At 35.6% G+C, this 26,617-nt stretch overlaps 1 protein-coding gene across 1 annotated transcript in view; it reads right to left on the bottom strand.

Moving 5' to 3' along the window:
* Positions 1-26,617, bottom strand: part of atrnl1a (attractin-like 1a) — a 184,631-nt gene that overhangs the window by 7,660 nt on the left and 150,354 nt on the right. Inside the window, exons 30-31 of the mRNA XM_043255880.1 lie at positions 22,996-23,103; positions 4,546-4,654 (exon numbers count right to left, since the gene is read on the bottom strand). Coding sequence (XP_043111815.1) covers positions 4,546-4,654; positions 22,996-23,103 — 217 coding nt within the window. The remainder of the gene's footprint in view (positions 1-4,545; positions 4,655-22,995; positions 23,104-26,617) is intronic.

Raw genomic sequence — 26,617 nt, 5'->3', positions numbered from 1 at the left:
AGTGTGAGACTTGCTACGTTCACTTGTGGAAGTGTGTGTGTGTGTGTGTGCTTGTGAGGATTCAGTTTTATAGCAGGGAAACAGGTAGGTGATAAACGTACGTGATAAAACAAGATATAACATCAAATAATGCAATAAATACATATATATATATATATATATATTTTTTTTTAAATGGTTTTGAAATAAGTCTTTTATGATTACAAAAGCTGCATTTATTAGATCAAAGTACATCAAAAACAGTGACATATTGTGTATATAACTGTTATGACTTTTTGTTATTAATATATTTTAATATATTATTTTTTATTTTACAAAATATTATTATATGTTCTTTTTTGAATCAAATATTTAAAAGAGCACTGAAAATAGAAATAGAAATCATATGTATCAATGTTTTTTCTACCACTTTTGATCACTTTAATGCGCTCTTTATTAATAAAAGTATTATTTATTGTAAAAACCAAATGTTTGAATACTGTAGCTGATACTTTAAGCCTCATCCAAAAAGTTATTTAAGTATTGTTTCTGCAAACTTACACTATCAGGCTCTATTCTGGTACATAGCAACCACTTTTTACAGGAAAATCAATTCTGCAAGATAACATCAAGTTTCACTTTAAAACTATGCCTCAAAACAGACATAAAATAGGTTGCGAATAGGCTCTTTGACTGCAATCCATAATTTTGAATTGAGTTTACATTAAATGGTGAGCGAGTTGCGAGGAGACGCTGACAGTGCAAAGGATGAAAAGACAGGAAGTGATATCACTTGCGGCTCAAGAGCAATATGACCTCCACATGACCGTCTGGTTAAACCACACAAGTACAATAAAAAGTCTTCGGTTATTCTCTTTGATGCTTTTTGCAGGCCTGCTGTCTGAAATATTTGAGTGAGATGAATAAAAAAAAAAAAAGAAATCTTTTTCTCTATACTCTTTATAGCTTCTGAAACTTCTGAAACGCCCTTTTTTTAGATAATAAAAATAAAAAACCCTAAATATTGCCATAAGAATAATTTTTGAGCAGGAGAAGCAACTAAAAGCAGATTCTCTAAACAATATACAGAGGAACAGAAACAACAAACAACAAACTCAAAATGCCACACTACTACTGGACTGTTCTGGAGAAATAAAAGCGTAAGACAGAATCTTGAGGAACAAAGGAATACATTTAGCCAATCCCTACACCCTGCATTTATACAGCAAAACAGAAGAAGTAAGCATAAAAAGGCTGCAATTCATTGTAAAGCACAATTGACTGATCTAGATTCCTTCAAATATAAAAGATGCAGCCTGTAATTTACATTCAGACAGTGTCAACTTTCAAGAGCATAAAGGCAATGCTACAAATATATATTTTTGTATATGGATTGTTCTTCAGAGACAAATTGTTTGTGCTCTATAGTTCAGATTTGATCTAGCATGACCCTTCCCTGTCCTCTCCTTGAGTGCTTTTCAGATGAAAGCAAAAGAATAAGCTAAGACAACCATTTACACCAAATGTCTTCTATATTGACATCTCTCCTTACTTACCCTTCACTGCAACTTTTAAGAAATATCACACTTGAGAGGCATTAAATTGCCAGTAAGCTGGAGATGTATATACATATGTGATCCTGGGCCACAAAACCAGTTTTAAATCAATGAGCTATATTTGTAGCAATAGCCAAAAATACATCTAATGGGTCAAAATGATAGGATATTAAGTAAAGATCGTGTTCCCTGAAGATATTTTGTAAATTTCCAACCATAAATATTTTAAAATGCATTTTTGATTAGTAATATGCATTGCTAAGAACTTTAAAGGTGATTTTGTCAGTATTTAGTTTTTTTGCACCCTCAGATTCCAGATTTTCAAAAATGTCGGGTCACATATAATAAATAACAGATGTTTAATATCCAAACATCGATTTTATATTGAACCACTACCAATGTATCTACTAGCCTACAACAGGATCTAGTGCATAAGCAATCACCTCACTTCTAGACAGTCCTTCTTTTTTACGTTAAAGGTGAAGTGTATAATTTCTGCCCCAGTGGCAGCACCAAATGGTATTGTTATCTAAAGCCTACATTTTTTTTTTATCCAACACTTTTGTCATTTTATCGCTGATGTTTTTACTGCCATTTTCAATCTTCTCAAGAGTAGTTCCTGAATGCGACGGTCCAGCTTTGAAGACCCATAAATTAGTGCAGCAAATGACGTGTGTGGTTACTAAGTTTGGGCTGCATGCAGGCAGTCGGCACAGATGGGACTGTGTGAAACTTGGAGAACTTTTTCAATCATTGTTTTCATTGATATTTTTTTATTCTGTTTGGCATCGCTAGTGGTGCAGCGATGACACGCTTCCTCTTTAAGAAAATAACACTTCAGTAGACCTTGAGGCAACCACAATTCTGCCTTAACACTGATAAAATATTGAACATAAACATTCTTTTGATCTGAGGCTTGTTTACACGTTCTCCATTATCTATGAGTGGCATTACCACATGCTGCAGGCCGAATCGCTCTAAATGTTACTGTAATTCAAGGTGAAATGTTGTTGCATATTTTATGATTCACCCTTACTATATGTGTCTCTAAAACACAAAGGCGCCCGGCATCTCAACCAAACCATCTCCAAAAATCTGTCATATGCCTTCAGCGTCAGAGTATCAGGCCAAATACGCCTTTTCAGTCTTTATCGAGAGCAGCAGCGGCGCAGGATCCTACAGATTCACAGGTGCCAGTGTTCATTAAATCAAAGAGCAGGTATTAGGCCCTCACAGACCGTACAGTTAGCGTGCTGCAATAAGGGGGCTGGCTTAAAAGATAAAGGCGTACATTTACTGAGTGTTTTAGAGTATTTGGATTTGATTTTCCTTGGGGATAACATTATCCCTGTCAGATTTATTCCTCTGATCAGTCAGCGCTATTGGACTCCCAACATGCATTTTATCTCTTGTTTTCACCTCATCTTTAATCCTTTATTCCTCTCTCTCTCCTTTTTTCCCACCCCTCCCATTCTTTATCGTCCTGTCTTTCAAATGAGGTGCAGTGGTGTCGGTGTCATATTGCAGTCAGAAGACGTTGCTGGCTTGCAGAGTGCCGCAAGTGTTGCGTCTCTGAACCGCTACTTCCTGCTGCAGTACCATTTACAGCAGCTCATTTTTCAGCTCATTCATCACGGTTACATGATGAACACAGCCACACCACAGAGACAAAGAAACTGGGTGTGAGGACAGAAAAAAGCTACATTTAAATGACAGAATGAAAGAGAGAAAGGTTGAGGGAGGGTATGCATGGGAGACGGGATGAGAACAATATGAGATGTAGACAGCCAGAGACCAAAGGGTCAGTGTTTGGCTGGTTTGCCTAATTAATCCCTGCTGGTAGATGTCATAACTACACCATCTGGTAGCACAGAGCAACCTGTAATTAATGCTTACTATTACTTATTTATTTACTTGCTGATAATTATAAGTCAAAACTGTTGTTTTTGTATATATCTGATTGAATAAAACCTATAAAAAGAGTTAATCTATACAAAAAAAATAACACAAAAGATATATTAAAGAATGTTGGTAACTAAACAGTTGCTGGTATTCAAATGACATCCATAGTATTTTGTTTACCATGTTATGGAAGTCAATGGCTGCAAGCAACTGTTTGGTTACCAGTGGCAGCACATGATTTTGGCCGGGGGTGCTAAAGGAGGGCTTAACAATTTAAAGGTGGTGCTAAAAAAATTATTAAAATAAGAGAAAGTATAAACACCTAAACTTCAGTTATCAGTTTTTTATATATAGTACAGCAGCTTTGTGATATAACTTCTAATATCAAATAACAAATATGACACTTACGATGTGAAATGTTATTATGTAATATTAAATATGTTTCTTCTCATGTTTTTACTATACAAGCCACAAGAAAAATATAAATTGAATATTTAAATATATATATTTTTTAAAGTAACTAGTTAAGAAAGTAGTTACTTTCCTGGTAATAAGTTACTTTTATAATGATCTAACTCACAAATAGTTGTTATTTGTGGGAAGTAACTAGTAACTATAACTAATTACTTTTTAAAAGTAACATTCCCAACACTGCTCATGTCTCCTACATATATAACCTTCAAGGCTTAAAGGTTCCTTTAAAATTCAAACCCCACCCACTTTCCTCATTGATGTGCATTGGTGGTTCAATGGTAGAATTCTCGCCTGCTACACGGTCGGAGGCCCGGGTTTGATTCCCGGCCAATGCATATGCTATTTTCTTTCAACTGTGTTAGAGGGATTTGTATTATAAATCTATGAATATGTATCTACGTAACTGTACATTAAGCTGAAACACAAACCACATTCCTAGGCCTGGATTTGGTTCTCAGCCAAAGCACTTTTTTTTTTAAACTGTGCTTCATAGATTTTTGCTATAATGAAAAATAAGTATGCAAATATATAATTAAATAAAAACAATTATAGAATTGGAATATTAAAATTGCACGTGGAGCTAAAATGGGTAAATGTTAAAGTTATTGTGAATGTTTGCATTGTGAGTTCTCACCACACTGGCCGGGGGGAGGCAAACCAGAAGATGCCCGTGGAAGACTCATCAGCAATGTTTGCACAGCAGCGCAATTCCCAGAACATGGCTCCATTGCTATGGGACTAGCCTGAGCGAAAAAGAAGAGTGATTAACTCACTGCAAGACACATATGGACTTCCTGCAACAACAGTACATTGGCACAAGCTCCCAGAATTCATGTCAAACAAATAAATAAACAAATCCATACATAGAAATAAATCAATAACACGGTTTGAGAAATTGTTAATATGTTGTCATACTAGTGAATTCCCAAACATAAACAGTTTACTTCAAATTCATGTAAATCAAAAAAATTTACCACAAGTCTGAAATCAGTACTAGTAAACCATGACCGAGTTAATGAATTGTATTGGGCTTCTGCCAGCCGGGCTCTAACCACACTTTTATGCCACAGACACATGGCAAACTTATACTGTTAGAATTAGCATTTATTTTCAGATGGCTCCACTAATTTGAATGAAAAAAAAACACCTTTATTCAGCAAGCCTGTGTCAGTCGGAATATTACATTAGGCATATTGATTAAGAAAGCATCACGTGACAGTAATAAATGCTGAAAATTCAGGTTTGTCATCAAAGGAAGGCATTGCATTTTTAAAATACATGAAAATAGAAAACAAAGTGAATTATTTCACTTTGTAACAATATTTCACAGCATCGCTGTTTTATTGCATTTTTACATAAAATAAAAGTAGCCTTGTTGACCACAAGAGAATGGTAGTGTGTATAATGCGAATAAACCTGATGAGAGCATCTACTGACACTACACAACAAGCTTGTATCTGAATTTTTTCTGCCTCCATTTCTCACACGTAAAGCAGCATTTAAGGCCATTTAAGCTTTAGTCAAGCCTTTTAAGCATTTTCTTCAAAAAAGGCAAAAGCTCTTCATTCGAAGATGCACTGCAGGTTTCCCTTAACAGCTTTGTGTTTAAACAATGCAAGGGGTATCTGTAAATGGCCTTGCTCTTTTCACCATTTCACTCTTACATAGACACCTGCAAGAATAGGCCATGAACTGTACTTCACAAGAACAAAATGGCACTAAATTGAAAGCGCAATCTGTAAAAACCCTGGCAGACAAAACGTGATCTGAAATTACTATAGCACCTTACTCAAATGTTTTAAAACTCATATACCAATCCAAGCAGATTTCCGAATGCACACGGAGGGGCAGTTGCACTGGACTTGATGACTAGAACTATTCATTTATTAAATATGACTGCTGAATATTTATAACATCTTCACAGATATCATATGGAAATTAACTCAGAATGAGCATCGCGCCATCATTGTCTAAATTCATGAGTCATAAGGATAATCGATTTGTTATGGCAGGAGTCCAACAGATTGAGAAGTCCGTCTTATTTCCCATCATTCCCAAGATGACGATCCTCTATTAGATGGTCGTGTGATGGTCAATGAACAATAAAGACGGGTAATACACAGGCACGTGTATACTTTCCCAAAACACAGCTCACATGTCACAAAAAAAGCAATGTTTCTTTCACAAAATTCACCTATAAATAGCATGTTTTAGAGGAGTCGTTAATGCTCACATACAAACGTTACAGGCCAATCTCCTTCAATTGTCACTCTGGAATATTCGACGACGTAAAACTAGCCTTTTTTTCCACTATGTGGCATGGTTTAGGACCTAATTTATTTCTGTTTAAGCCTGCAACAAAACCATGTCAGGATCTCATCATATGTTTAGGTGACATAAATTCGATAGTTAAATAAGGGCTTATGATTGATTGAGTGTAAATGAGGGCAGACCAATCCCTAAACTACACAGAGAAGCACCAGCAGGTGGTGAAAGTGGATTTCTCCTTCATTTGCATTTTAAGGGCTGTTTATAGTGCATAAACAAAATGGGCAGAGCTTTAAAAATTAATGCATACAGTTGGCCCACTGCTGGGTGTTTGTTTATTATAGAAGCTGCGTTACACACATTAAAAGAGTGTTTGAATGACAGGAACCTGAACATAGAACAGAATTCTTAAAATCCTTAAATTGTCTGTTGTACTGTGTTGTGGGTTGCAAATATTATACTTAACACCAATATATGTAATATTTGCAAATAAAGACTTTAGTGTAAATATAAGTAGTACATGGGGGAAAATTCTAGTCTCCCAAATCACATTCATTCTGTATGTTTTCCTATCTAGACCGTTGCTTTCTGTGTTTTATAGATTTCTAGCACTCTGAAAATGCTGAAAGTAAATATTGGCTTTGGTAAGAACACACATCTGCCAGCTTTAATTTTGTATCTGGATCTAGGGGAACTTTTTTTTTTTTTTTAATAAAAATAATGCAAAATACAGTTTAATGAGCAGGATTCGCTCACCTTAAGCGAATCATTCACCGACAGCACAAAGAGCAAAATGTTGATTTTGGACTGTGCTTGCAAGTAAATGAATTAAAGACAAAAGGAAGTACATTTACTGTGAGAGCTTTATGGCTATTGTTGTAATGGGTCTGAAGGTCATGCTGCTGTATTGAACGCCTGTGACTGCGCTGTCTCCGTTGTGGCCTCAGACCGACTGACTATAGGGAGGTGTACAGTGACCGCAGGGGTCAAAGAGGAGTACAATGTTTACTTACATCTGGTCTGAGGTATTCAGTGATGGAGATGCTTCACTTCAGCAGTTGCCAGCCAAAGCTTTTAACCTTTGATCTCTAATCAATGACAGCTGTGTGGATGGACAAAGAAGTAGCGCGCAATTACAAAAGTGCCGTAGACAAGTAGGCTCTCTTTTTCTTTCCTTTCTTTCCTTCTCTTTTTAACTCTTTATCACCATCATCCTCTTTGCTATTTCTCCCTCTCAAAATCTCATACAGTTTGACTAAGCACAAATTCTCTTGTCCCTTTTCTCCTTTTCCTCTGACAGATGTGGCTAATAGGTTTAAGTGCTGAAGCGTGCAAACTAATTATACATTGTGCTACCTATGTTTGTGTTAGGTTTCAGAGATGATGAATTCATCAACATGAGGAAATAGGTTCCATTTAATCCTCAAATAATCCTTCATACATCAGTTTCCAAATGAACCTGCCAAAGAGCAGCTCCTTGGGAACACACGCTGAAATACAATGGCCATTAACGTTGCACTAGCAATATGTTCCTTTTTATGAGGAAAATTGTTTGACATAATGTATAAACATTTTCTATCCTGATTATGATATACAGTAATGTCCTCTATGTAAGTGGATGAAACTACAAAGAGTTGACAGAATATGTTCTACGAAACATAATGCTATAATATTAATAAACAATGAATTTTACTGAACACTCCATATTTCCACACTTCAGCATCAGATTGCAATGGGACCATATCCTTCCCAAAATAATCTCAAATAGCATAAACACACAGGAAATATCAAAGGCTTTTGACAAGGATGATCCTTTTAAAGAAGTGCAAAGAAGTACACTTGGATTTTCAGATATGAAAATGCTATTACATGGTTTGCCAGCTACTTTTCATCTCAAATAGAGTGTGTGCAGTTAGAGGGTTGTGCTATATCTATAATGCCTGTCTGTAAAGGTGTAGCTCAAGGGTCAGTTCTAGGACCAATTTTTTTCTTTATATTTAAATATCATTTTTGATAATGTCTCTAATTTGAGGTCATCTTTATGCAGATGATAACATATTTTATTATTGTGCATCATCAGCATAAAACATAACTGTTTTTTCGTGTTAGTTCACAGTGAACTAAGTAATTTTAACAAATATAACATTGGATTTTAAAATTGTGTTAGTACAAGTTGAAATTAAGATTGACCAATATTAAATTCTAAATTCTACAGAAGTGCTGTACATTTTTAGTTCATGGTAACTAATGTGCTTAACCAATTTTAACAAATGAAACCTCATTATTGTTATCAATATTTATTATTTAATACAACAGCATGAATGCCTTTTCAGCCTGAACTTTCAGGTGGCTGTGGAAATATATTCCTAGTTGCACCTGTTGCTGTAGCCCTGGACACCAGGAAAGGGGAAGAAAGATGGAGTGAGCGGAAGAGAGAGAGAGTGTGCATCCAAGCAGGACTTGGCTTCTCTTGGGTGAAGCATTAATCTCTTTAAAAGCCTTCATTAGCTTAGATTTATCCATCCCCCACTCACTGAAGCAGCCTGTTCATCTACCAGAGCTGGGCAGGATATTTGTACATTTAATTTTAATCCTTGTTAATAGCTATTTTATTAAAATGACACCTTCAAGAAGAAGGGCATTAACAGTGAAGTGATGGACTCTTCATGACAGATTGATCCAGGGTGTGAAAGGAGAGATTGACTGTTCAGAATGGGTGGTGAGGTGATCCAAATTAATCAAGCTAAGTAATACAGCATATAAATCAGGAAGGGGGCACTAGGTGCCTTCAGAGGAGGACTTCAGGTCTTGGGTAATGGTTGAGATTCATTGAGATCCCATAGTGGCTGTTCCTTTAGAGAAATAACTATAAAATATATGGGTGGATATTCATATGTGACATTTATAGTATAGCGCATTTCAAAACCAGTAGAAAGTAATTTCAATATTTGACATTTACACTCAAAAACAACTGATACTCGTGCATGACGTACATGAAAAATATAATATCAAAAAATATTATAATCTCCCTTTGAATCAACAGTATTCTGACTTTGTGTTTTGATACTGAAATATTTGACATTTAGAAAAACAAAAGGCTTGTTAAAAACATTTTTGTTAACATCTTTCACCTGAGGCATTATGTGCCTTATGTGGTAGAGCTTTGCTTTTTAGCAAACTTTCTGCATTTCACTCTCCGTCTTCCCACTCCAAAGTGCCTGAGCAGCCCTAAGGGGTTCTGACTGCTCTATGGGATGTTGAGGTAGGTGGTGTCCTGAATTTTGAATGTGCTGCCTCCAAACATTGTGCACTCGCATTGGTCTTATGTTATTGCCAGAACTTCATCAGTCCCTAAATGTGAAGCCCCAGTTCTGCTCAGAAACACGGGCTGTAAAACAGTGGGAACGTTAGTTGAGCGGCCATCAAGTCACATTCACAGAGGGATAAAGTGCAAAGGCTTTGTCATAAATGAGAGGTACTACACACTAAAAGGTGAGGAGACTGGTGCAGCTCCACTGTAAGAGCATGGTGCTAGCGACACCAAAGTCATGGGTTTAAGTCAAATGAAATCAATAGTGAATAGAGAAAGCGAGGAAGTGCTGAACAAGTGGAATCAAATCCAAAATTATTCAGTTGAGTATGTAAATATGTTCCATGTCTCGTTGCCATATTTTCTGTCAACCAACACAGATGTCTTCCCTTCAAGATCTGGGATGTATATACCGTATGGAATGCAAAGCATGATCAGCAGAGCTGACAAAACATTCTGGCACAACAGATAGCAGTATATGTTTTAATATTATTGATACCAGATTTGGTGAGGCAAATGCACCAATGAGTCTATATTTTGAAGAAAATATGAGAAAATGTTACAATAATAATCTACTGATTCAACTTGTTTCAGTGGTTTATTTCTTATCAGAATGCAATGTTAAACTGTTTTTCATTTTCAGGTCTTGGAAAATTGATAAGGTGAAAAGTTTTTAGGAAGACAATTTAAAAGCAAACGCTATGCTATAGAAATATTTTAGAAGCTAATAAAAAAATACACAAAAATACACTTATCATGGTCACTGATAAGCTATTCTGCTGAACTATAAGCTGCATCTACAAGCATCAATATAATCATAACTAAGTAATCATCAAAAACATAATGACTACGCTTTTGAGACACTTCTAGAATGAAATAAAATGTAAGGCCTGTATGCTCCCTGTACAGGCCCATGTGATGTAGAGTTACTGAAATCATAACATTGATCCCAACATCCAGTTCTGTGAACAATATGCCCTTGAGCGAGGCACTTAACCCCTTGCTGTACTAGTAAGACTCTGTAATTAGTGTACTGTAAGTTGTTCTGGATAATAAACTCCTGCTAAATGACATGTAACTGCCTGCTAAATGACAAGCAATTAGACAAGCAGTAAGGAAAAGGCAATTTGAAGAGCAGCATTTGTAAGGGTGGCCTCAGACCACACTATATTTATTACTGTTTACTCTGAAGCTCTCAGTCTCTTCCTCAACCACAGAGGAAGTCATGAAGACTCTGTCTGCACTATTTTGGAACTCAAAGTTCACTGCATTTCTTTTAAAGTGATAGAGGTTTGATGGTAAAATTCTCACTTAACTTATGGGCACTAAACCAAAAATGAGGGGCTGTGTGAACCAGAAGTTTGTGACAGATTTTACTTCCTAATTCTGACATATTTCAAAGAGAAACAGAACATTGAATGAGGAAAACAAAGGACGTCGCTTGTTTTTCCTAACTTTGAATTGATTGGATGTAGTAAAGTAGGCGTTTCATTCAGAAACACACACAGGCAAACATAGGGCAATGATGTGGATCTCAAGCATTTAAAGCAGAACAACAAAACAATTATGCAAACATCTAAATCCAGCAAATATAAAAAAATAAAAAATAAAAAAAACACAAAACCAAAAAGTTTGAAATTTGAAAAGTTCAGATCAGTGTTACAAAATGTAAAATATAATGGTTTATGTAATATGGTTATGGTTTATGGTTTATATAATGGTTTCTTCTGAATTACTTTTGACTTATATAAAAGTTATAATGTAAATTTGTTTAGCAGAAAAATATAGTTTTTGAAAACAAAGTAAAATATCATGAGGTCCTGGTTTCTCCCAAGGTTTTTTTCTTCCAGTCTGTCAGGAGTTTTGGTTCCTTGCTGCTGTCGCCTCTGGCTTGCTTAGTTGGGGACAGTTAATTTCTAGTGATTATTGTCAGTTGGATTACAAAGATCCTATTGAAACTGAGCTGATCTATACAACAACATCTCTGCATTCAATAATGAAATGCCTTTAACTGAAAATTGAGTGTTTAATCTTGTCATTATACATTACTGACACTCTATTCTCCAAATTTGAAAAGAGTCATGCTGCTCTTGAAACACCTTCCTAAAAATCCTTCTTATTTTTGAAATAATGAATAGATAAGCAGAACGTTTAAAAGAATAGAATTTAATAGTTTGCTACATTTTGTAACATTTTAAATGCCTTTATAATGTCTTTTAATAAATTGAATGCACGAATGGTGAATAAAAGTATTAAAACTTTGTATTGACCCTAAACTTTTCAACTGCATTGTACAAATAATAGATTAAAATACTGGGAGGCAAACAGGGAAGGCTGTTGCTTCGGTAAACATTCACATTCAGTTTGTGTTTACTGGTGGGCTGAATCCTCTAAGTACCTGACGGGCATGTAGCGTCCCGCACACTTCATATTTCTTTATCAGTTTAGATAGAGTGGACTGATGCCCTTTCCAGATCAGACTCTGTGTTTTCTAGTTAAATGTTAGAGTCTCACTGCCCTTTAGAAAAGATCCCTACACACTCCTCATCTACATACGGAGCATATTTTCAGTAACAGCAGCACATGTTTGTCAAATATAGATGAATTGCTGTTTACTAGCAAACGCTCAGGAGGTTTAGGCTTCTTTAGATTTCCATCAGCTCATTAGCTCATGAATAAAACCACCAAAGCATGTATAACTGTGTGAACACTACTGCAGCATGCACTGAACGGTTGTGGAATGATATGTAAATAACAACCTTGCTATATTAATAAAACGTGTTTTTTACATTTATGTTGAATGTTAGCTCGTACATAAAAAAAAAAAAAAAAAAAAGGATGCAAAATCCCCCCAAAATATTATGGTAATACTTTCCAATAAGGTCTCAGTTGTAATACTCAATGCATTAACTAACATGAACTTATAATTTTAAAATTAAATGTTGCCAATATTCATGTTCATGTTAGTTGTCAGACATGTTGTTAACTAAAGTGACCTTAATGTTAAGGTGTTACCAATATTGTTTAAGTTGATGTTTTAAATATTTGTAAATAAAACAGATTATTGGACTGAATTTTACGATAAATTATTATTTCTGTCTTTGTATTGTGTTAAAATTTCTTAATAAAAAACAAACTAAACTTGCAAATTCAGAATGAAAGTTGTCTCTGCAACATATTATTCCTTTATGGAATATGTGGACCAATGTGTATTATATTACGCTTTTTTTATTTTTATGCAATATTTATTTGACTTTAGACACAAAAATTACATCCTAGAAGCAAGAACGATGAACCACATACTGATTAAAGTTTTGATAATCAAAATAACCTGTGCATAATTTTAAGGATTACTCTGAAATAACTTTCAAAGTAACTTTAAGATAAATATAAAATAAATTTAAAACCATTGTAAAAAAAAATCATTAAAATCCAAAGGTGGGGTAATTCTCTCTTGAATTGTTAAAACACACGTTTATATGCTACGTGTTTAAAAATCCTTCAGGCATAGGTTATATCTAGAATTACAGACTAAAAGATGTCTGGGCAGCGTGTGAGAAAGTTTAACAGCTCCTGAGCTCAGGTCTGTGTTATGTTTCGGTCTGTGCATCGGGAATGTTATAAAACTGAGCAGACTCCACGCCAGCCCGTCATGTTTGCCTTACGGCGCCAGGCACACTTACTCATACACCTGTCAGTACCATGGGAAGCACATTAGCGTGAGTGCGTGTGCGCTTGTTTGTGCTGAGTTGGCCTGACAGAGAGCAAAAATGCTGGAAATGATTGGAGTTGAGAGGAAGACAAAAAGGCAAACAGGCCATCTGCTGGTCGAGAGAGAGTGTGAGAAAGAGATGCTAAGAGAGAAAGATGGGGAGAGACAGTGAACGTGAGAGAGAGGGGAGAGAAAAGGAGATTAAATAAAATAGAGGGATGCGGGGTGGCTGGCAGGTTATCCGAAGCGTGTCAGAAACACTCTCGCCGAGTGTCTTTCATTCTCAGCCTGCGAGCTGCAGTCAGGCTAGCTGTTGTGCTTCTAGTTGCCTTGTGGCTGTGCTTTTCTGCACTGTCTGGTAGAGATCAGTGCTTTTCAACTGACGGGTCACCATTTCAAAATATATGGTCTATGACCTGGACAAATCTACCTGTTTGGAGTGACTATACATCTCCATACACACGATTGGCTTAAGCCTTGAATGAAAATTTGGCAGACAATTAAGTAACTGTTTAATTTATTACAGAAATGGCTTTCGACAACCATGAGAGAAACCGGAGGATCCTGTTCGTTGACTGTTTTGTCAAAATGCAATAAGCATTGAATATTCGCAGAAATATGTTGCCAACTTTAGGAAACCACTTTGATAATTTCCAGATTTTGCTAAACTTTTTAACTCTGGTAATGCCTGCATTTATTTGTATGTCTGTTTATTTTCTTGAAGCAATTTAACGGTCTGTTAATTTATAGCAAATGCAAAAACAATTAGTTATAAAATGTTAGTTATATAAATAATAGAATAATAAAAAAAATACTATGATGAAATTTGGAATATTGCCTGCAAAACAAATGCGCACACACATATTGACCATCCTGAAACAAAACCAGTTCCATTGCATTTACCTCGCAATAAACAGAGCTGCTCGTTTTTTTTGCTGAACTCGAAATCAGCCTCAATTTCCTATTTCTCCAGTGAAGAGTTACTGGGAACTCTGTTAATTTAGTTTCAAAGGAAATATGGAGTTAGTAAACTTTGAATCAGATTTGTTTCATGGCCAAACATTAAAAATAACTGCAATCAAGTTTTGGCTCAAGTAACAACGCAGAGCCAGTTCACAAACTGAAAAGATTTTCCAAAAATAGTCTCAACATAAAAGAGAAACTGATTGAGTTTAGACACTCAAAAAGGGTCACTGAAATTATAGAATAAGAAAAAAATTCAATACTATATTATCGAAATCAACTAGTCATGCCTGATTCAATATAGCTAATCAGTCTTAAAGGGAAAGTTCACAAAAAAATGTAAGCTTTCTCATGATCTTCACATCTCCTGGGGAACACAAAAGAATGCTTTAGCTACATTATTTTTGTCTTTACAATGAACGTCAGTGGCGTCCAAAACAAGACTGGATTCAATTGACTTGCATTGTATGGAGAGGGAAAAAAAACATAGTTCTTTTGTGTTCCACAGAAAAGAGGAAGTCAGACGGGTTTGCAGTGATATGAGGGTAAAAGACATTCTGGGCTAAACCATCTCTTCACAGAATCCCTGAATAATGTATGTATATATATAAAAAAAATCATCACAACAAAAAACCATAGGACAACAATTGCAGGATGACTTTTTGAACATAGCCCCTCATCACTAATATAAAACACTGCTGTCATGTTGTGTATAACCACACAGTATGTGAATATAAGCATTTTTAGCACTGCAAACCAGAAGTGACAGTAGTACTCCGCCGCTGTGTGAACATTCCCAGCGAGAGAACACAAAAGACAGAGTGCGACTGCATCAGAATTACTGCTTGAAAAACATATATAACTGTAGGGAGTTTGCCTCTCCACTTCAGTCACATTCGGCCTCCAACATTTCTCCCAGCATGCTCCAGGCCTCCACTAGTGCACAGCACAAGGTCTTCTGGGAGCTCATTGTGTTGGTTATGTGGAGCTCCACAGACAGATTCATTAGCCAGTTCCTGGGCATAAAAAAGGACCGTCCTGCCACCGAGGCCCATTGCCAAATTTCCATTTTAATTGCAGAGAGGGAAACAGAGAGACGGAAGGAGAGTAAGTGTACGATCCTATTACTGCTCTGGGGTAGAGAGGCCGGCCTACGGTCTACACGAACAACAAATTAATCATCTCCCTAATGCTCGGCAAAAGCCACGACTTCTACCCTCCAAAACAAAAGGTGGAGTGTGTCCTTCACTCCCTCTCCCGCTATTATGAGTGAAGATGAATGTATTTTCGGAGACTCAGACATGGGCGGCTCACAAGCGCGGAAGAAAAACAAGCATGAAACATTACACGGGCCATCATTTCAGAAACTGTTTGCTCCAAATCCAATATTGATTTTTTCGGGTCTCTGTGAGAATGAAGCTATTGATTAAAAACACGAAGGGAGAGAAGGAACACAGCTGTCATTAAGAAATAAGAGAAACTCTTAATGGAGAGGCGGAGGCAGTTTAAGGAAGTACTGAAAGAAATTAAATTCACCGATGCGGAAAGTTACCGGTGCGAAACCAACTGCTGTCTAAACCTGCTACGACATATGAATGCCCTCTGCCAGTTATGGAAGATGATGCAAATTCAACCCAGGGCCGTGGCGTCTGGCACGAAGACATCTGTTGTTGATGAACAACATAATTACTTACAGTCTAGGCAAAAATAAAGCTTTGCAAAACAACATATTTGAGCACAGATTAAAGCCTGTCAAGGAGCCTTTATCACAGTTATGTGTAAAGTGCCTCTGTCTCTAGAAGATATTGCAAACTGGCATGTCTTTATTCTTTATTTTCGCTCACTCTTTCTCTTTTAATCTCCTTTCCTTCCATTTAATCTTTATCTGTTTCACACTTCTGTGTTAGCATAAACAACATATAAAATAAATAAATATTTGGGTTGCGTGAATATTAAAATTGAGGCAAGAGAAAAAAAAAATCATGTTAAATACAATGTTGAGCCAGCAGGTGTCCATTTAATTTGTATACCATATTAAAACTTATAATGTACTAATAATTTTTTATTAAGAAATATTCTGAACGCAAAGTAAGTCACAGCATCTATCAAATCCATGGAAGTAAATGCATTGTAACAGCACTCCAGGAGAACTTTAACACCTTTAAAAAATGTAAGAATATTCTTAAGAATCAAAGATTTTTCGCTCTTTTTTTGGAGACCTTTTGATCTTTAGAAGCTAAGAAAGAAGCAATCAGGATTTGCAAAGACGTTCTTGATGAGCAGTAGCATTTTGGATGAAAGCATTTTTCCTGACAGGCCCCTTCAGGGGTTTTGACCTAAGACTCTGAATCTCCTTGACAAACGCGGGTTTAACTCTTAAGCATTACTAATCTCTAGGGCAGACAGGAATCACAGCCTTTTTTTCCAACAGCAATATGTCACTGAAAAATGCCAAAGGTGTCAATTCAGGTCAGTGAGATGAAAACGCAAGTCAAAGGCATTAATAGTACATATACGTAAAGATAAAATATCTTATAATGACAATTATATTAATTCAATTTATTAGTCTACTCCTACTGGCCAGGTAATGTTCTCCATTGGTAGCCGAGAGAAAAGTTATGACAATTTATCAATCATTAAAAAACAAACTCCATATATCAGAAACAAAGCTACATAAAACAGTTAATAAACTGATTGCATAGCTATCAATTTAACAATACTAAAAGAAACACATTTGAAAATAAAATCTATTTATTTCAGACAGACAGGCAAAATAAATAAGCGCAGCATGGGTTTGTCAGCTTAAGTTGTTTGAGTACACTAACTAAATATTTCAAACACAATGTTCCATGTTTTATTTAAAAATAGACATTACTTATCAGTCATCAATCATGGAAATCACAAAGTAGTTTCACCTGAATATCATTTACTCTTTTCCCTTATCTGTACTAACTAAACATACTGCACTGTAAATCACATCCATCAACAGTGTGTGTCCACATACTAAGTACAAACACTGACCAATCAGGCCTTTATGAGAGGACTCTTATCTTTTCTGGGCTTAGAGAGCTCAGGTAAAGTCAAAACACAGAGTGATATTAGACTGCTAATGGATTGATTGATGAAAGGTTTATGACCCTTGGACTACAACACTATTGAACCAGCCCTATCGGCTAATGGCTCTTTCCCAGACTCTCTTTAACTAATATTGGCTGAACAGCCAATGAAACTCTGACTGCAATGTACAGTACTGGCGGAGAAAGCTTGCTTGTAAAGTAACAAACACTGATCGGAAATTCTTGCCTGTAGGAAAAATACCATTTAATTCCAATTCGATTTCATAATTATCAAAATAAAATTATAATGAATAATTTAATGGAATATTTTAACTATTATAAACTTTTTTGCTTGATTTTATATAAATTTATATAAATGATTGAAAATATTATCAATTATGTGTATATGTTATTAATATTGCTTACAAATGACAAGTTATCTACAAATATTGATATATATATATATATATATATATATATATATATATATATATATATATATATATATATATATATATATATACAGTATATGACTAATTAAATAGGATACTATGCAATTAATTCAGATAACTGCATTTTAAATATATGTGTAATTTTTAAATGATTGGAGAAATATTACTGACATGCTATAAATTGCAATATTACTGACATGCTCCATATATATTTGGATATTTTATTATTTTAGCTTTTGACCAAAACATTTTCAATTCAGAGTAATACAATGAATATTGACTTCAAGTGCACATAGCTTTAATTTGAGGGTATTCTTTCCATAATTAGAGCAAAGGTCAATTTTATAGACAGATGTGAGCTATTCCTTTGCTACATCAATTAAGCAGGTAAAAGGTCTGGGGTTCATTCTAAGTGTGCCATTTGCATTTGGAAGAAGTTGCAGTGAACCCACATCCTTCCCTCCACAAGTGAAACAGACAACTGTTATGCTTCAAAAACATAACAAATCTACCAAAGAGATGTAATAAAAAAATGTACTGGTGATATCAGCGCCATAAAAAAACAGTGGTGAGTGATCTAGTGATCTAAGAAAAAACCTTTCATGATGAGCAGCCAAGTGAAGAACAAGTCCTGATTAGTCTTGCAAAAAAATTTAAAAAAGTCTGACAACTTTCGCAAAAGCATTCTTTGGATGGCTAAAAATTTATATCAACCTGTACCATAATTACAGGAAGAAAAAACGTATAGAAAAGGCTTAGAACAGCTCATGATCCAATCAGCATACAACATGAGTATGGCTTCCAGTGGCACTGGGTTACTGGGCTTTAGTGATGACATGACAGAAGACAGAAGACAGAAGAACTTTGAAGTGTATAGGGATGTACTGATAGAGAATATCTGAATATATATTTGATTATGTTCAACATCCTCTTCTCCTTGTCACTGATGTGAAATACAATCTTCTGTCACCTTGTACAAGCATATGTTGACTTGTTAACCTACTGTGCCAGAGGGACAACAGACTGAAAGGCTATTTAGTTTCACCTGTCAGTCTTTTGTAGCCCAAGAGAACATCTGGTTTGGACCTATCTGGTTTGTGCAGCAGAGCAAAGTCTGTTTCACAGTAACATGCAGGATCAGCTGAACATGAGACGGGTAAAGTCAAATATCTCTTAGAGCAGCAAAACTGCCGAGTGGAAACAGGGAAGAGAATGTAGAAAACTGCTAATATGGATAATAGACTGTGATCTGTGTCTGCACTTTTCTGGGCCTTGACTTTTGACACCAATATTAGGCTTGATTGAGAAGAATCCAGATGGAGGTGAAATGTTCACCAAGGGCACATTGTCCTCAAGGGACCACGAACGACTAGGGTCAGGGTTCAGGTTAAGGAACAGTTAAATAGGAGTTTGAGTTTTGGTTAAGTCTATCAAGAAATTGACATTTGCTAACCTAGAAATAAGGGTTAAGTGATGTAGCCAAAGATTAACTATAGGTCAAATGGCACACTCAGTTGTTCAGCCTTTGATTTAGTTTAGAAGACTGATGCCAGATTTGATCAAGTAAGTCAAATGTGTGTGTTTCACTGCGGGTCATTTCAAGGGAAATACAAGCGCACTGTTAAATATGACAATGTCCAATTCCCACTGATTCCAGAACAGCGAAACGCTACTTGTACTCAGTGTTGCTCTCAGCGTGGTTGTGCTCTGGGGTAGCTAAAGGATTTATGAACGGCTCATAAAAAACATTCACGGATCTAGATCTAGAATGTGTTTTGGATAGAAATGAGAGCTGACAGAAATCAGCACCCAGACACACTAGAAACGCAGAGCTAAGTATTATATTGAGCTTGCTCCAAGCACTGCATAGGACTAGCTTTGAAGTGTCCAAAAACTGAAATATGAGATGGGAAGACCAAACAGATAAACCTCCCCTTGTCTGCTGATATCACACTACATGGCTGTTTGAAGGTGAAATGTGCCACTTCTGTGTGCCTACTGGCACACACACACACAAACAAGGGAAAAAAAAATATTTACGAGAGTAGAAAAGCATTCTACAACCGAATTAACAATTCAGAGTGAGTTCTGTTACGTATACACAATAAAGCAATAAACAGAGGATTCAATCCTGTATTTAAATGCTGTTGTCATTCCTGAAATTTTACGTGGCCTAAGACTTCTCAGCATTCTGAAATAATTAAAGACTGAAGAACTGCCTGCAGGGAGAGAGAGAGAGAAAGTGTGTACAGAACGTCAGTGCCCTTTAATGTCATCCACCGCTGTCTGCTGATGAGCAAGACATGACAGACAGAAATAGAGAGGAGAATGGGGACAAGTGGATCATTTTTTCTTTTTTTTTTTGCTCATGAGAGTTGGCACTGATGCCGCTGTGTATTTGAACAGCTGAGATTGTTTTGATAAGAGCAGTCCAGAGACAGACAGCTCACAGAACAGATGTTTGGGTCCCTGCTCTGTGGATTACTGTTGTCATCTCCCTGATCGCTCCCACCACTCTCAGCTTCCTAATATCAACAGCACATTTGGCCACAATACAGCGAGTAACTGACGCCTAGCAGAGAGAGAGAGCAGTTATCTCAAAGAACGAACTAATATTAAAGCAGCTTTTGTTTACTGTGTGTAGGCATAAAGCAGTAAACCCACCAATTTGAGAGTAAACAATAGCTGCCTTTCCACCTGAAACCTTTGGAATCCAAACAAAATCTAACAACACCTCTTTGTAAAAACATCGCTTTACAATCAGCATGGATATACGGAATGCTCACGTGCAGAAGAGGTTATGTGCAGTTTTTACACAAACTGATACGTGTCCAGCAGCGCTGTATGTGTCCTTGCTTTGAAGGAAATTGCAGGTGCACTTTGGTTCCGGCTGGCTCTTCTTTGTACCAGTGCTTATTATCTGTATACTGACACCTATTGGCATGGACTTTATGAATTACCTACATTAACTTCTATGGCTGCATCCTAACAGAGATGCAACCTCATAAATGACTGGAAGATTTATTGATTTCAATAGAGTTTGGTGTTAAGCTGTCAGGATCCAAGACATCATTCTAGGCATACATATTACATATAATCGATTAATAAAGGTTCAGTTAGATTTTTTTAAATAAATGTATTATTATATTTAAATAATTATATTTAGAATATTCTATATTTAGAATTTATTTTACCTGCCATCTTGCATTAAATGCACTGTGTTTGCAGTGCGTTTTAGATATCTTAAAGGCATTTACATTTTTGGTAAAAGTAAATATATTTATAATATTTTATACTTGTTTAATATTTTACTAATATATATATATATATATAATTTATTTATATATATATATATATATATATAATATCATTTATTTTGAACTTTTCTATTCAAAAATTCTTATCAAAAAGCATTTTTTTTAAACGATAATAATAAGAAATGCTTCTTAAACAGCTAATTTTCATAGGTTCACAACATTATTTTACTCAAAGTAGTCTATATTTTAAATAAAATCACCAAATAAATGCAGCCTTTACGAGCTTAACAGGTTCATTTAAAAAAACGTAAACAAATTATACTAAATTATAAATGGCACTGTGTGTTTAAGCCTATGAACGTATACGTGCGTTTTTGCATGTGTGTGAATAATAGTGGCCGTTCCCCAGTCAGACAGCGCATAAGTGTCATAAATAGTCTTTATCTCCACAACACCCACTGGAGGTAAATACAGCACATTAAAACATTACATCTGAAATTGATTCATTTCTCCCAGCATTACAAAAACACTGGACTGCGATCGATCAGTCCTCACAAAAAGCGAGATATGCTTTTGCCGTAATGCAGGTGCTCTGGGCTGTGGCTTCATTAGTTTTATTACATTGTACAGACGTTATATGGACGCTGATGTGAAGATTTATGCTAATGCCTCACCTCTTATTTTATAATGCAACAAGGTCATAGAGGCTGCTGCAATCAGATGTAGCACAATAGCATACCTAGCAAATGGCCGCCAGTGATTTACTTGCTTGTTATTTCACACTTGTTGTTAGATCATATTGTGGAACGCTTTCATAAAATCTATAAATAATTTAACATTGATTTCAAACTCAATCAAACAGCTATCAGCAACTGAGTGCTAAGGGGTTTTTTTGTGAATACAACTTTTCTATTTAGGATAATCAGTGTGTTAAATAATAAAATAAATATATAAAGTAATATAAATACCAATTATTTGTACTTATACATTTAATTTATGAATAAAAGCAAAAAAATGCATTTTTTTCCTGATTCATTTCATTTCAAAATCATCAGAGAACAGTTGCTCTGGCTCAGCAGATGTTGTTTGCACCTGAAGTGTTCTAGAGGTAAGGACAGCTTAGTCAATGAAATTTTCTCACACACTTAGATATTGAGCACACAGCAGGTCTTGCACACTCTTAGCACTCAGTATGTTATTCCAGCAATTAGCGGTTATCTGGTACGATTCAAATTATATTGCAGGCCCGGGCGTTTTTTTTGAAAGCACATCCAGATTTCCATGCATATGTTCCCAGAGCTCATTTCCAACACATTCTTCCTACACAGCCGCACCATGCAGATGTATGCGGAGCAAGATAAAGGTGACGTCAAATAAATAACAGATTTGCTTGACTTTTACAAGAGGTCAATGATTGCAGATGGCATTTAAAAGATTCTTGAAAAAGTCTGCATCTTTGAAAACAAGTGAAAGATGGCCAATTTGAAGAAGAAATATCATTATCATCAAAATATATCAAATTAATTAATTTGGTATGCAATCAGGTTCAATCACTCTGGTTAAATCAGGAAAAACGACAAGTGATACCGGTTGAATGTGTGTGATCTTTGTTAAATAACTTGTTATAACAAGTACCAATGAAATGAAACACTGTGGGGAAAAAAAATGCTGTCTTTATCTCTGTGGAAGATGCTTGGACTACAAACAGAGCCGCTCAGGGCCAGTGAAAGGCATCCATTCGCCGCCTGTGCTTACCAATCAACTTAGGCATGAAATGTGATGATGGTCCTGCTCTTTGGCCTTGCTGCTTAACGAGCCAATATTCACCCATATATTATGCAATTACGCTAAATGGAGTCTACACTGTTCCACCAGATGTTGTTTAATCAACCTCTGAATGAGGAAATAGTTTTAAATTCATGGTTTTCACTGTCTTCTATTATTTCAAAAATGCAAACGCTGAAGAGGTGTTCTCATTTATGCTTATTAAAATAATATGCTTACATTTAAATACTGTTGGTAAACAACTATCGAGTATCTGCAAGACTGTGATTGAAGGTACCCACCTCCACCTGGCCCTGCAGAAGCTCCTCCTCTTCCTCTGGAGCCTCAAGCGCCACTGAAACGGACGCAAACGGACGGCTGGCCATCTGCTGGCGCTCTCGCATTAGTTGCTGTAGAAAAATAAGAATAAGGGAAAAAAAACATAAGTTACATACATTTGTTCAATAGACACGATAAAGAGTATATTCCTTTTGCTGGAATAATGGAAAGAATACATGAAATATGTTTTGTAGATATAAGGTTACGTAGATGAGGAAGACATTTAGTCCATCTCTTTTGTCTATTTTTAATCACTTTCCTGGTGTCTTTGAGAAAAGCGGCTATATGTATGGGCTTTTCTGATCTAATACTGTGAAGTAGGCTGGGGCAGTTCTACAAATGAACACAATAGAAGACAACAGAAAAGATGCGGTGAGCAGCAACTTTAATTTCTGCTATGATAGCCTCAAAGCTGCGCCAAACATTGTGGGTTTGTATTAGAATCAGAACTGGAAAGAGAGCATTGCAAACATTTGCCTTCAAACCTAACTTACAATTTCATCCAGTAAAGTTGAAATCCTGTCTGGCTAGCATGCTTCAACAACATGTCACATAATGTTTAAGGATTAGGTCAGAAGGATTTCTGTTGTGGCTGGTTGAATGCAGTTGACCAAATGAGAGATTACACTACGACCCTGTATTTAGAGCTGTCCACTTGTGATTGGACCGACAGAACCGCATCTAAATACCAGGTGCAATCAGGGCCTTAGATAAACTTTTGAGGACGAATTATTAACTGAGGTAAAAGTTGGAAGAGCAATGTGTCACAACAGATGTTTTCTCAGTCTTTCTGAATTTGATTTGAGTCACTCGCATCTGAATGAATCACACCAGCGATGTTCCAAACAGTGGTATGCATTATCACTTCTCGTGAGGACAGACATGATAGTACAGGAGAAAGTCAAGGTGAAGGGTGGCAGGGTGATGCGAGTTGATTCATAGGACAGTCACGGCGATGATTGTTAAAGCTGGCTATGCGTGTGTGTTTCATGGTCGAGAGACAAAGAAACTCACTGGTAGAGCATGAATGGTTTATGTTCCCTGACAAGTCCTTCAGGAGGTGAGAAGGACATTGTGATAGTTCTCGCCCGAGCTTGTAAACGGCCCATAAAATGCATAATTAACCTCCACATGCTGTAAACAATGCTCAACTGGGACGCATGATGTTGTATGTTTGCGTCTGTATGTGAATCAGACTGATACACTAAGATTCTTTACCATTTTTTGTCTAAACGTGCTGCATTCTATAATAGAGAAATATTTGGAAGCTTTTTAATAAAGCCTTTTCAAAAAAGTAAATCCAACTTTTTAATCAAACAATTCCAAGTCTGCATCTCACAATTTAGTATTTTATTACAAATAACAATATATCTCATAATTAAGACATAACATCTCACTATTCTGGAAAAGCAAATACAAACAAAAAAAACGAAACATACAAAATTAAGGGATGCTTATAGTGTAACCCATTATAACTCACTATTTTATAAAAGAATACTAATAGTATTATTACACTTTATTATTGCACTATTAAACTAATAAATAAAATGTGATAACATCACTATATTTTAAAATATAAATATACAGTATTAAATAAAATATTTTTTTTACAATGCTAATATTCCAATAAATGTTTTTATGTAACTTTGTTTTTATTTTGGTGGGCTGCGATGTGTTTTGTGGCTTTTATAAGAATACTATGAATTGAAAAACAGTCAACAATAAAGATCACATCGGAAATCACAACACTGTAAAAGGGAATATCTGCAGTAGCTTTTATGTCACAGAACAGAGCAAATGAAAACTGGTATTTCAGAGAGATACACTAACAATTGCTTTTTACTGTATGACATGCACTCACACTCTTCATGCTGTGTACACAGAATATGTATCACACAAATCCATACCCACAAAAGGTATAAACAGCAGTTCTGGAGATGTGGGAAATGTGAGTCTGTTATATCTCTTCATATACGGTTCTTGTAACACACACACACACACACACACACACACACACACACACACACACACACACACAATGGAATATAATGATTACTGTAGTACCAGCATCAGAACATCAACATAATTGAACGGAATGCTGGCTGTGCATTGATTCCTTCCTGACAACAACATGAAATAAATAAGATATGTTTAATTGTAAGAATAAATGCAAGCGACTAAATCTTAATGTAGAACATTTCTGATAGATACTAAGACTTAATGAGCAGTCGGTTTGGTCATTGTCGCAGAATAAATCCCCTGAAAAAAAGGGTCTTTATCATCCTTAAGAGGATTCTTCTGCAGTAATAACTGGTTCACTGTATATTATCCAACTAATTACACAGCTACTTAGCAAATAAATAAATGGACATGAAATATTGATTTGGTTTGGAATGATTCATTATGTGAGATGAAAGTGACTGTGGAATGATATGAAAGATACAAACAAGTAAAGTACATTTAGTTCTGTATTATACATAAAAATATGCAGACTGCTAAAACCGACCAATCACAATCAAGCATTAGTAAGAGGGATAATTAAATTATGCTATTATTTAAGCACACGCCAATGTGTTCCCATTCCTCAAAAAATCATTACACTTAAACAAATGATTTCACATTTTTAGCAAGTGGCAGAATAAATGTCTGCACATCGGCTGGTTTATCTTTATGAAAAAAATACAAATATGCAGAAGTAAAGAACACAGTGTATTAGAATAAATACAATCCACTTTTAAGAGTAATTAATGGTAGCTGACTTTTATCATACTTTTACATGAATATCACACACAGCGATGTTTGGTAATGGTTGAACTTCACAGCCTCCAGGCTGGTTTACTTAATCAATCTCCCCTGGGTTCATCCTGATTAATGTCTTCTGAGGCTGATGTAATAACTCAAACTTTTAATCAACCAATTACCCAAAAATACACATATTCAGTCTTACTGCATTCAAAGCAGCTACTTAAAAAAAAAAACGACAACCCAATCATTTATACATTTTATTTGTTTTTATGAGTCATTAAATCTTTAATTCAACCGTTTTTTTAAATAACCTGATTCATTCAGCAATAAAATACAACTGCTGCCATTGTTGAGGCACAATAAATAAGACATATTTTGATTAGTTTTTTTTTTTTATAGTTTCAATAAAATTAACCTTTCCAGAAAACCACGTTCTTACATAACGATTCTTCTTTGTGCTCTAACATTTTAATTTGAATAACACAAAAGTGCATAAAAGCCAAAGTCATAAAATTTGACTGCTTTTATGACTTGCTTATTAATTCAGGGAGTTCACCTTTATTTCAACAATGAGATTTTAACTTAAGTTAATTTCCCGATTCTAGGAAGAAAAGCGCTCGGCACTGTAACATCTATTTGTAGACTGCAGTATAATTATTTTGTAATAATTGATTATGTGTGTAGCAAAGGCATCCGTTATCTATTGCCTGTAAGCATGCAAGAACAGAACAAAAGCATACACCTACTGTATGAATAGGCTCTTTCTGAACAAATTGATAGAATGGGTACCACAGTGACCTCTTAGCTCAGGTGACAATACCACCCAGGCATAGGTCTATA

Source organism: Puntigrus tetrazona, chromosome 13 (genome assembly GCF_018831695.1).
Source record: "Puntigrus tetrazona isolate hp1 chromosome 13, ASM1883169v1, whole genome shotgun sequence".
Classification (NCBI taxonomy): domain Eukaryota; kingdom Metazoa; phylum Chordata; class Actinopteri; order Cypriniformes; family Cyprinidae; genus Puntigrus; species Puntigrus tetrazona.
This window is presented reverse-complemented; position numbering and strand designations above follow the sequence as displayed.